Source organism: Cynara cardunculus (genome assembly GCF_001531365.2).
Source record: "Cynara cardunculus var. scolymus isolate 2C chromosome LG 17, CcrdV1, whole genome shotgun sequence".
NCBI classification, from domain to species: Eukaryota; Viridiplantae; Streptophyta; class Magnoliopsida; order Asterales; family Asteraceae; genus Cynara; species Cynara cardunculus.
This window is the reverse complement of record NC_037544.1, coordinates 8,508,423-8,521,192: the sequence shown is the minus strand read 5'-3', so window position 1 is coordinate 8,521,192 and position 12,770 is coordinate 8,508,423. Positions and strand designations below refer to the sequence as shown.

General features: G+C 34.4%; 1 protein-coding gene across 1 annotated transcript in view; it reads left to right on the top strand.

The window, feature by feature from the left end:
- The window catches only part of LOC112499831 (TMV resistance protein N-like), an 8,951-nt gene extending 1,900 nt beyond the window's left edge, over positions 1–7,051 (top strand). Inside the window, exons 2-3 of the mRNA XM_025103108.1 lie at positions 5,421–6,492; positions 6,851–7,051. Of these exons, the coding sequence (XP_024958876.1) occupies positions 5,421–6,492; positions 6,851–7,051 (1,273 nt within the window). The remainder of the gene's footprint in view (positions 1–5,420; positions 6,493–6,850) is intronic.
- The last annotated feature ends 5,719 nt before the right edge of the window (positions 7,052–12,770 follow it).

Below are 12,770 nucleotides of genomic sequence, written 5' to 3'. Positions count from 1 at the left end.
TATATATATATTATATTTTGGGGTTAGGCTGTCCAAATTGTACTATTTAATATGTTTTGAATTAATATGTTTTTGGGTTTTTTTTGAAATATATATATATATATATATATATATACACATGTATTAATTCAACCTTAATCTGAGATTCTGGACAAGAAAGAGGGTAAACAGTTGAAATTTCATTCTAAAACTCATCTTTTTTGGTCTTTTCATGGTTTATGATATGTTAAATTTGTATTTTTCTTTATTGGTTTTGAGTGTTTATCTTAAAACTCAAGTTTCTTGGTTTTTTGCTCTTGGTGTAAATCGAACACATTTGTGGAGTCGTTTAAATACATTGGACTGTCATACAATTTTTTTCATCGATAGTCTGTAATTGGAACTATAACTCTTATTTATTCAAATTGTATTAATATGTAAAGACCAAGTGTAACTTATATCATCGTTAAATCTTATCTTATTAAACCAGTGGAACTTCAAAATCGTTAAAATTCATGGCTCCCGCCGCATTGCACGGGTACACAACTAGTTAGCAATAAAGTCAAAGAGAAAAGACAATAACTCTTTGGGTTTTAATAATAATAATAATAATGACATAATAAAAGTCGAAACACCTTAAGGGTGCTTATATAGAAGAAAACTAAAACCTTACAACACAAACAAGCATAGCATAAAGCTCATGGATCGAAAACAGAACAAGCCCAAAATAAAAAAAGAACGGGTAATTGCTAAAAATATTCTCTCGGCCCCTAAAGTTGTCATTACTACTCGTTGAAATCCCTCTTGCTCTTCATGGCTCGTGGATAGTGGTTTAAGGCACCATGCTTCCTCTTCATGGCTCATGGGTGGTTTAATGCACCATGTCTCAAATGATTTGGCAAACCGCTAGCTTAACATGGCCCTATGATGGCTCTGATGATCTCATCTCTCTGCTTATTTTTCATATTGGTTATTTTCTATCTCTCTACTTCTCATAAATTATTTATTTTACCAATGTTGTATTTGTATCTTCCATCTATCGTTGACATTCTTTCTTATCCCCATTTTCCATGGCAAAGAAATCCCTGTGAATCCTTACATACTTCATTATGTATTCATGATCGCTCAATGGGTCTCACTTTAAAAGCCAGCTAATAGAGGCATTCATATTGGTTATTCCTATCTCTCTACTTCTCACAAATTATTTAAATTTACAAATGTTATATTTGTATCTTCCATCTACCGCAACATTTTTCTTATTCCCATTTTTGCGTGGCAAATAATTCCCATGTTGAATCCTTACATATTTCATTATGTATTTATGAATCGCTCAATGGGTCTCACTCTCCTATTAGGGCTAGCTACTAGAGGCATTTATAAATGAGCCCATCACCTCTAATTGTCCATTCAAGCATCGTCATTCCTCATGACAATTAACATCATCATCTGGGCCACCCCTGTAACGATATATTAAAACTATATAGAGTCAATTCTTGATAATATTTTTTTTCATTCATTATGTTTGTAATTCATTCAATTAATAAAATTCAAAAGCTACCATTTTCCCAATCTACTCTTACTATACTTCAACTTCTTTAGAATAAATTCAAAAACTACTTTTTCCCAATGTACTCTTTGCCAGTTATATCTCTTTCTTCCCCTCAAATGAAAATCGTGAACCATTTTAACCTTTCAATGCTTATGCAATATTGTAGAAAAAGACGATCATCCTATTATTCAACTTCTCTGATAATGGCGGGGAATATCTTGAAATTACTCATAGTCTCCTAATAATATATCTGTCATATAACCACCACCCATACTCCTGAACATAATGGATGTGTCGACATCGCCGCATTGTTGAAATCGGCCTCATACGTTTATCTCGTGCAAATCTACCTCTTAATTTATGGCATTATGCCTTTACAACCGCTATATATCTAATCAACCGTGTTTCTACTCCTACTATCCATAGTTACCTTTGTACCGTATTTTCTCGAGTAACAATCCTTATAACACTAAAGTACGTTCGAAGTTTCGATTGTCTTTTTTATATGTGATTAAAGCCATACGATGCCTACAAAATGAAACCTAAATCCACCTCTTGTATATTTGTCGTTTATTCATCCACTCAAATGTATCCAAAAGCCAACAAAGTTTATACTTCTATACATGTTAAATCTTGAGTCATAATTTCCTTACTCGAATATATGCCCCTCACCATCTTATTTGTAGCAATAATACAACACCATACCCTCCTACTGTCGCCAATCAAGTTTCCATAATCCCATAGCACCACCTCACGTCACTCCCTCACCCTCACTCGCTTCAGTTGAAAGTCCTCTGTCACCTTCAATCAGTTTATCCAAAACATTATCTCATTCCCCTTTTATACAACCCAATTCACACCACGGAAGCCCACAATTCCCCCTCTTTAAAATTCCCTACAACCTTCTCTCTACCACCCTCGCCTCCACCGACCACTGCAATCATCGCTCTCCTCACCGACAAGAACATAAAATGCAATCCTAAATATATCAACCATATTTCTCTATCTCTCCTTCTCATGAACATACAACGCTACTAGAAACTCTAAAAGACCTAGCATGGCACGTCGCAATGCAACTTGAGTTTAATGTTCTTACATGCAATAATACACCACTTAGAAATGTGTTACACCTCATGCTTCCCAAAGTATTGTTGGTTGTACATGGGTATTTTGCACTAAATACAATCTACGTCATGGCTCCATTGAATGATGTAAAGCCTGATTTGTTGCAAAGGGTTTCAGCAATGCCCCACATCAACTACCATTAAAACTTTTTGCCTAATTATAAGTCCTACCACAGTTAACATCATTTTATCCTTAGGTATTTGTCATGGTTTGTCTCTCCATCAACGTGACACCAACAATGCATTCTTTAAGGAACTTCTACCGAGTATGAATAAAGAGAATCATATCCATAACTTTCCTCTTCTCTTCCTCATCTATTGCTATGTCTATATCGACTTATTGCAACCACCATCTAATTTTTATTTATGTCGATGACATTATCATCACCATCATCGTCACCTTCCTTCCCCCTCTAGCCTAACTAACTTCATTATGACTCTCACTGCTCGTTTTTTCTCTTAAAGATCTCAGTTTCATCTCATATATATTTTCTAGATCTTCTAGTAAAGTATAACATGCATGACTACAAACCAATATCCACTCTCGTAGATCATACTCTCGTAGCTCTAGATCAACCCCTTATTTTCACCTCAAGCCCACTCATTCCAAACCATATCAATATCCCCATCCTTTGAAGATCATAGTTCCTCGTACTCGTGTTATGTATGTTATCAATAAATTGTCACAACATATACATTGCCCTTCTAATGATTAGTGGCTTGTTCTTAAGCAATTACAATGATACCTAATTAAACGATACATCGCACTATGATTTTCAACTTCGCCTTGATTCTCTCCATTACAACTCCATCCCTTTACAAATGAAGATTTGGTTCAAGACACAATTAATTGTATTTCTATCGCTGGTTACTTGGTTTATCTTAGTCACAATATCCATTTCCATGGTTCTCCAAATAGCAAGCGTTCTTAGTGTATACTCCATGCACTAAGGCAAACTTTCGAGTAATTGCTAACACAACGACAAAGTACGAAACAACGGCTACAGTACTTTGGCGGACCTCTTTACTCCGCGAGATTGGTATTGCACAACACATCAACCATACATCTATTATGATAATCTTGGTACATATCTTGTTTTTCACCCCACATGAAGCATCTTGCATTAGATTTTCACTTTATAGGTGAACAAGTACAACACGACACCATTTGGGTTCAATACATTCTTGTCGACAATCAGTTATATAACTGATTCAGTCTCCAAACCATCATCCAAATCTTGTTTCTACACATTATTTGCCAAGATTGGTCTTTCCAGAGGACGTCCATCTTGCGTGGGCGTGATAAAGATCACCTTTCTAAAACTTACATCCCACCTTCTGTAGTCACCTACTATATTCATGTTCTAATCAAGGATATCAATCTTTGAATCTCATCTTGAAATATCCTTGTATATCTTGTCAATATATCTTAGTTGTAGTATCTCATTATATATGTAATTATTAGTTTTCAATATCAATTATTTAGTCAATTCAATATTGTTTACTTATATAAGTTTATTTCTAATTTTTTTTGTAGTTAATGTGCAGTATTTATTCAGCCTTAGTTTGTCAATAGAAATTAAATTCAACCTTTTAGTTTCAACCTTCACATTGACGACCTTTATAGATAGTCCCACACAGTTTTGAGTCAAAACCGACTAACTGCATAAAGGCAGACTCCATTTGAAGAGCAGACAAAGACAATTTAAAGAGTTGCCTAACAGCTCCTAATGATCGTCAAAGATCAAGCTTCATGGTAAAAAGATCAGGCTTCTACAATTAAATTGGTTTTAAAGTAAATTTTGTAGGTTTTTGGTCATTTTATTGGGTAATTGTAAACAATCGATTCTTCTGGTACTGCCTATCGGTACCTAACTTAAAAGATTAAGCATCATGGTAACAAGACCAAGATTGTGCCCTTTAACAGGTTTCAACATAAAATTTCCTTTCGTAATTATAAACTTTCAAGTTTCCTGGTACTGCCTATTCATAGAAAAAGCTCAGTCTTGGATTGCTTGCTCAAAAACAGTTGCCCTACTCATGTGGCTGAATGTCTCCTCCTGCTTCTCCTGTTTTCTTTTACAAATCTCCATGATACATTTTATGCAGATTTTGTCCTGTTCATTACAGCTCCAATCAAGAAAGCCGTCTTAAAAAGCATTCTCCAAATTCAATCAAAGCAAAATGTAAGGGATGTAATTATTGCATTGGAATTAAAATGATCAAAAATTGAAGTATATGGACTGAAAAGAAATCTTCATGTGAAATTTTGTCAGATTTAGAAGGTTATTCCATCAAAAAATTACTCTGTAGTAATGCCATTTGAAAGAACATTTTTCGTGTGATGGTTGTGTAATGTGGTACAAATTAAGCTAATTTGAAATTCCATAATCGGATGATTTATTATTCCACACTAATTGAAAGATTACATGAACTTCAGTTCTACAGCATTCAAAGACTATATCTCCACTCCCAACCAATGGTAAGCTCAACAACATTCAATAGTAGAAGGGTTTTATTCAAAATTTAAAAGGGTTGATGTAATATTGGTTTCTTAATAACTTTTAGTTATTTAGAGTTGTTTAGTCTAATTACACTCATTGGTTTCTGTATATTGGTGGTTGTCTAACCCTGTGATATTCTCATCTACACACAGTTTTTCTGAGACTTGCATGTATGTGATATATTGTTGTTAAGGTGAGATCTATCGTTCCTATATCTATATAAACAAGAGTGAGGTTACATGTTTGTGTTTGATTAATTGGTAGGCATGAAGCAGAATTCATCCAGACAATCGTGAAAGAGGTAGGAATAATATTGAAACGAGAAGTCTTAGTTGTTGCTTCATATACAGTGGGGGTTGAATCTCGAGTTAAAGACATTGACCTAGGGTTAAAAGATCCCGCTGATGTTGGGATAGGAGTGATTTGCGGGATGGGAGGGATTGGAAAAACTACCATTGCCAAAGTGGCTTATAACTTGAATTTTTTTTATTTTGAAACTTGCAGCTTTCTTGCAAATATAAGAGAAGCTTCTAATGAACAAAATGGTTTACTACATTTACAAAATCAACTCCTTTCAGATATATGTAAGGAGCAAAAGAAAAAAACATATAACACGGGTGAGAGTATTGTCAACATTCGGAATGCTTTATGCACAAAAAGAGTTTTGGTTATTCTTGACGATGTGGATCAAATTGAACATGTCGATGCTTTGATAGGAGTTGAGGATTCGTTTCTTAAAGGAAGTAAAATCATCATCACAACTCGTGAGCGATTACCAAGTCGCCAAAAACATAAAACTTTTAGGATTAAGGAATTGGATGATCAGGAATCTCTTCAGCTCTTTAGTTGGCACGCCTTCTCCAAAGATCTTCCGATGGAAGGCTACTTGGAACTTTCGGAGAAAATCATTCGATACTTTGAAGGTGTCCCTTTAGCTCTTCAGGTCATGGGTTCTTCTCTATTTGGCAAAAACACAGATGTTTGGGCAAGTGCTTTAGAAAATCTGGAAGCAATAACAGATAAACAAGTTTCCAAGATAGTAGAGATGAGCTACAAGTCGTTACATGAAGATCACGACAAACAATTATTTCTGATGATCGCTTGGTCTTATGTTGGGAAAAACATAGATGATGCAGTGAAACTGCTGGAAGAATATGATTTCTATTCTAAGGTTGGTATGAGGAAACTCATGGACAAATATCTCATAAGAGTTGACAACAACAATAAGCTCGTTATGCATCCCTTGGTTCATGACATGGCGATGGCAATCATCCATCAASAAACMATTGATAGTCCYGAGAAAYATKATTTCTACAATTCRACAGGCACAAAATCTGTAAGTTTTTACTTGGTACCAGAAATATACTTGTTCTTGTGCACCAACAGATGCACAAAAAGCCCGAAGCCCGACTCATCCCCACCTTGAAAAGGACCAGACCTGACTAGGCCTAAAAGCCTGATCGGTCGGGCCTAGTTATATTCTCAAAAGCCTGAAAACCTCTAGCCCAAAAAAAWMWKRAAAAARSCWAARSMARKYKGRAAARRMYKGWWRGGRSCMWTTTYMYYMYMAARSCMWKKCCSGKYCYWAAAAAAKCYTKGGCTTTCTTTTTCTTACTAAATKGGCTTGGAAGGTTCGGTCCTTGTGCTTTTGTGCATCATGCCTGTTGGTCATGCAAGTTACCTTGTTTTATCAGGAGACTGTCACATGTGAAGGATCTCTACTGTACAAGAATGATAACTGTGGAAAGCGAAAGCATCTGGACGACAGTGAAGACGAATCAATGCCTACAAACGAAGAAACGTCAAGCTCGTTTAAGCGTTTGTGTCTTGGTTTCTTCTCCTTGTTCGAGCATGCAACTCGCATAACGAAACATCTCACTGGACAACAGAGGTAGAACTTCTGGATTTTCAAAAAGTGGTTTAGCATTCTGAATTTTTATATATCGCTACTGTACTTTAAATCAATAAGATAAGTTAACACTGTTTTTCTAATTAAGGTTTAAATCTATTTCTTATGGATCGTTTAATTTTGGCTTAATAGGCCTGATGGGCTTATATGTGCAACCATAACAACATGTTTACTTACGGCTTAATGAATTAAATGATTGCTTATTAATTAAGATAGCCGAGTTGGGGTCTCTTGTACGGGTGTAAAAATTGATGTGAGGCGAGCTAAAATATCAATATACTCAACTTAAACTCGATAGTCATTTCCCTGGCTCAAACCCCACCTGAAAACTTGCGAATAGTTATAATCCAGACTCAACTCGAACTCGATAGAAATGTTTTAAACTTGAACCCTTTTGAAGATCAAATCAAACTCGAACTGGAACTCAAGTCAAGCTCAATTCAAGGTCGACATATATCTAAAAAATTAAGTGCTTAGAATTTACAACCAAATTCAATTAAATCTATAACAGTAAGAACTTACAAATCCATCAAGAAAACTCTTGTGAGTTGGGTTTTATGGTTAGAATTGCTTGGATAATTTTCTAGATCGTGCTTGGAAATCACTTTCAAAATACTATATTTCTCCCCTATTATGCATTGGGTTTATACGAAATCAGTACCAGGAAAATCTAGAAAAATCATATGCGAAATAAGGCACTAATTTTGTATATATAGTACTTACATCAGGAAATTATGTATTTATGAGAGAGAGATTGATAGTTATAATGGATAAGGTCAAATAGTAGTTACAACTGAATCTTAAGTTCTGGAAAGTACGTCTTCAGCGAGCTGAAGACTTTCAACGATCGCCTTTCAACAATGGCCTTTCATTGACGTTGAAGGCTCTTCACTGCCAAAGGGTCAGCCCCTTGGAACCCCATTAGGGCGGCTGCCCTCTAGGACCGCATAAGGGGGCGTAGCCCCCTTACCCCCTCTTTATAGCGATCTAAGGTGATAGGAGCAACATTTGTGAGTGTACACTCCGCACCTCCTAACTCACGTATGTTTTCCTCATTGCCTCAATTGATCCCAAGTAAATCACAATTACATCAAATAGTTGATGACACTAAAATCACCAACAAAAACAAAATGAGATAGTATAAACACTATCTAATTTCGATCCAATTTGTGGGTTCCTTAAACGGTACCAAAAAATTGATTTCCTTTGGTTGTTATCATTCTCTTATAATTAAAAGGAAAAGTTCATAAAACCTAACGAACTATCCGATTTTAAATGGTTAAGTCTTTAAACTATTTTTTAATAAAAAAAACATTAAATTTCTCATTTCACTACAAAACAAATGACACTTACCCAAAAAATCACCCAGGAAAATTTCTATTGGTAGTTATCGACGAATTACCCATAAAATCTCAATGGTTCGGTAGAATCCTATGTTTTTCAAGAAAATACCCATGGATCATCAGAAAAAGCCTGGGTAATATGTCACTGATTTGAATTACCCATCAACTTTTGTGACGAATCACCCTATAGCGACGGATTTCCCAGGAAAAAATCCCTAGGTAAAAGTCTTTCGTTTACTACTGTTTTAAATGATTAATCCTAAACTATTTTTTTAAATGAATAAAACCATTAAACTTTGTTATTTTTACTAATTAAGTCCGAAAACATTTTTTTTCAATAAAATAAACCATCGAACTTTTAAAAAATTGATCACCTACATTCTTTTAACAAGAAAACTATCTATAACTAACTAGAAAGGATCTAAAGTAAAAAAAGATACCTAAATTAGTTTTATCGTTTTCAAACTCTACTTCTAGCCCCTCACAAACAACCGTGTCACTCCCCTCACCACTCCCTGTTGCGTCATCTTTTCTGTTCTTCATATCAGTATCACACTATTGGGCTCTGCTGTCAATCTCCCTCTTTTTGATCTACTTCTAGGGGATTACAAATAGTTTTACTTTAAAATTTTCTAGTCGGTTACATATAATTTTTTTAGGTTAAAATGATGTGACTAACCAATTTTTAAAAGTTCGATGGTTTATTTTATTGAAAAAATGTTTAGGTACTTAATTAATCATTCAAATGAAAAAGTTTAATGGTTTTTTCATTCAAAAAAGTAGTTCTTGAAATGAGAAAGTTTAATGGTTTTTTCATGAAAAATTGTTTAGGGACTTAATCATCCAAAATGAAATGGTTCGTTGGGTTTTTCTGGACTTTTACTTGATTAAAAAAAAAAGTATATGTATTAAAAATGAAGATAAGCAACTAAACATATTTAGACATCTACCTTGTACATCACTTCAATCCCTTGAAGGGATCTATATTAATCACCCATGCACATCAACATTTGCACTATTTAAGGAGAGAAGCCCTATGAGGATCAATACACGACTACTAGCACTGAAAGTTTCCTCCAAAGACATAGTAGTGATAGGAACAACCAAGATATTTACAACCATCCTAAACAAAATTCTAAACTTGTTTGATTGTTCCTCACAATCAAGCTAAGACATTAAATTTGTAATTTTTACTTAGAAATCGTTGCTAATCAAGATACATATCAATCTCACATTTCACATTAGCTACCGATGTCTCCCCAATAAAAACATCTAGCAAAAGTTAAATAAACCGTTGCATTATCTTCTTCATGTTCATTTGATCAATGTTCACATTCCTCGCTTTCATCTACTACAAAAACAAGAATATATTCAAAATATTCATCAAAAATCTTATACATAACCTCTTTGACTTTACTAATATCTTCTCAAGCTCAATGTGGAGGAAACAATTTGGGGAATCCAATCTCTAAGTCCTTACTTTCTATCTCTTTCATGTTCTTTACCATACTTCAAACAAATTATCTTGAGACTTAGATTGTTATTTAACATAACTTTAATTCTTTATACCTCAACAAGAAACAAGTTTAAAAAGGGGATATTTCAGAACCCGACATTGAGTTAGTAGTGTCTTTAAACACTTTTAATATATCGATCAATTTTGCAATGTTATTCCATTCCTCTTCATGAGGACAAGAATCATAAGTATAGTCATACAAAGCATGTAGAGGAAATACCTGTCTAAATTTGATGCCACAATCTAGTATGTCATATGTTGAACTCCAACATGTCTTGCATTCGTGAACTAATTATCGATGTTTCACGTTGTATTGGCTTACAAAACCACCAATGTGTTTGACACGCGCTATCACTTGATTTCAAGAAACCAACAATCATGGACTTTCTTGATAATGTGCTTCACTTATTGAAAAGGCCATGTTGAACCATAATGTTAAGTCTGCAGGTGCAACAACGAACATGAAACAATCTTCTACCACAAATAACTCTCCCATTTGATTCAAAATTATGGTTCAAAATTTTATTACAAGAATCATTTCTAGATGCATTATTCACATAAATTGTGAAAACCTAACATAAATACAACGATTAAGCTTCATTAGTTCAAACCATAAATAAAGTAGAACACATATATAGAAATATAGTAAACAAATCATAACTTGCTTTGTTCTCAATTTTTGACACCCGCTTAAGATCATGTTTGAGCCTTAATGTTGGAGGAGGCAAATTCTAAGTCCCATATCAACAACAGATCAAGAATCAAAGATGAAATTGAGAGATTGAGATGATAAACTTTAAGAACCAGCCAGATTTTATTATTAGAAAGCATGAAATTACAATCTCTCTAAACTCACTAATCGACTCTCATTGAATACAATAGAATTATCAACTATAATTTTAAGCCCAATGTCACCTATTTATAGAAGACATTTACAAGTAAAGTCCAATGTGCTTAGCCTAATTACATTGAATATTACAATACAATATAGATAAAGGACTTTTTAAAACTTAGGACTATTTTGGTCCTAACAATCTCCCCCCAAAGTTTTATAAAACAAGCATCTCTTGAAACTTCAAGTCTTCCCCCCTGCTTTCTTTAAGAAAACTTTGGTGTGCCAGACATTGATAAAATCTTCAAGCTCCCTCCAGAAGATAGCTCTTACTCTCTAAGTTTCAACTTTAAGATAAAGATCCAATGTGAGTTCAGCACCATCGATTGCACAAAGTACAACTAAAACTGCAGCCGACTCAACACAACCTTGAACCGCATAATCATCACCAATCTGGTAGCTATAGATTGGTCCAACTATGGGATAGATAAATGTGCGAGCCTCATGAGATTCTAGTGCAAACAGTATTATGACAAAGAATCTTTCAGTGAACCACGAGTTGAATAGGCATTCAGCTTAAGAACTTGAACTTGGTAAGCTCATAAATTGGGGTAACGATATTTGCTTGAAGAAACAAAGCAAACACCTTTGACTTTATATATCCGAAGAAAATAATCAACAATAAGCACATAACTTCAAGAACAGCAAGTCAAACCAGATAGATAAGTTGATTTCCTTTAACTTTTTTAGAAAACTGAATAACCAGAATCAGATCCAAATATCCTAGCCAGAAGAGTGATTAAAGGCACTCAGAATTCTTAAATCACAATTATAACATCATAACAATGATTTTAGACTATCAAACCTCTAATTGATAAGGTTATAAGAATGACTGAGAACACTCAAAGATCTGATAATTTCCAGAACACTAATTGTGAACCTTCAAGACCTTTGATTGATCTGGTCAAAAGAAATGAGTGAAGGCACTCAATGGCCTAGCCTCTTGTGGAAAAACTCTAGAGTAGCGATTGCAAATACTCAAACTCTATCTAGTCCAATCAAATACATAATCCAATCAACGGTTGACATAAATCTGGGCTTCTTAATAATCGATAACACAAAATAGAGGTTGACATAGGAAGGAAGTATGGGGAACTATCACCACAATTGGTAAGAGTTTACGAACTTTATCACATGTGATAAACTAAAAAAGTTTATATATGCAATTACTAAATCACTAATCAAAATACAAATTTGAAACGTAGCACAAGGCGCTTAATGACTATTTGAAAGCAGTGAGGCACCCCAAAGAAAAACTCATGGCTAATGTCACCGCCAATGTCTGCAACCTGAAATGGAGTACGGTAGGAAATGGTGTTGGTTGCGGAATCTTCGCAATGCGGCACATGGAGCATTTATATGGGACAATGATAAACTATTGGGATTGTGGGATCTTTCAAGAGGGTTGTGGACAAGAACAACAACTACGATGTTTAACGCAAAAATACCTTGCAAAGATCTTGCTTTCAAATAGCAACCTTTTAAAGGATGCACTTTATAAACAGACACTTGAATTTGAAGAACTGGATGATAGTCTGAAGGAATCAATCCTCACATCTGCATTCAATACAAGGGAGACGCGTTTTGGAAAAGAGTAAATAGGTAGAAAGTTAAAGAAAGTTGGATGTTTGTTCATATCTTTTGCAGTTTAGCAATTTTATAATATTATCACTAGTATAACAAATAGCAGACTGTAACGAAAACAATTGAGTTGAATTGCATATATTTTGGAAATTATGTTTCTATGAGAAATAATAATTGCATAAACATAGTCATGATGTGATCTTATACAAAACGTGTTGATCCTCTCTCTCAGTGATTTGATGATAATCCCTTTTTCCTTTCGATGTATTTCTGTATCTGTAATTTCAGTTCCAGCGATCATACACTGAGCTTGTTCAGTGATCGCTGAAGAACTTGTTTTGTAATTCATTCAGAGACAACGATACTTCAA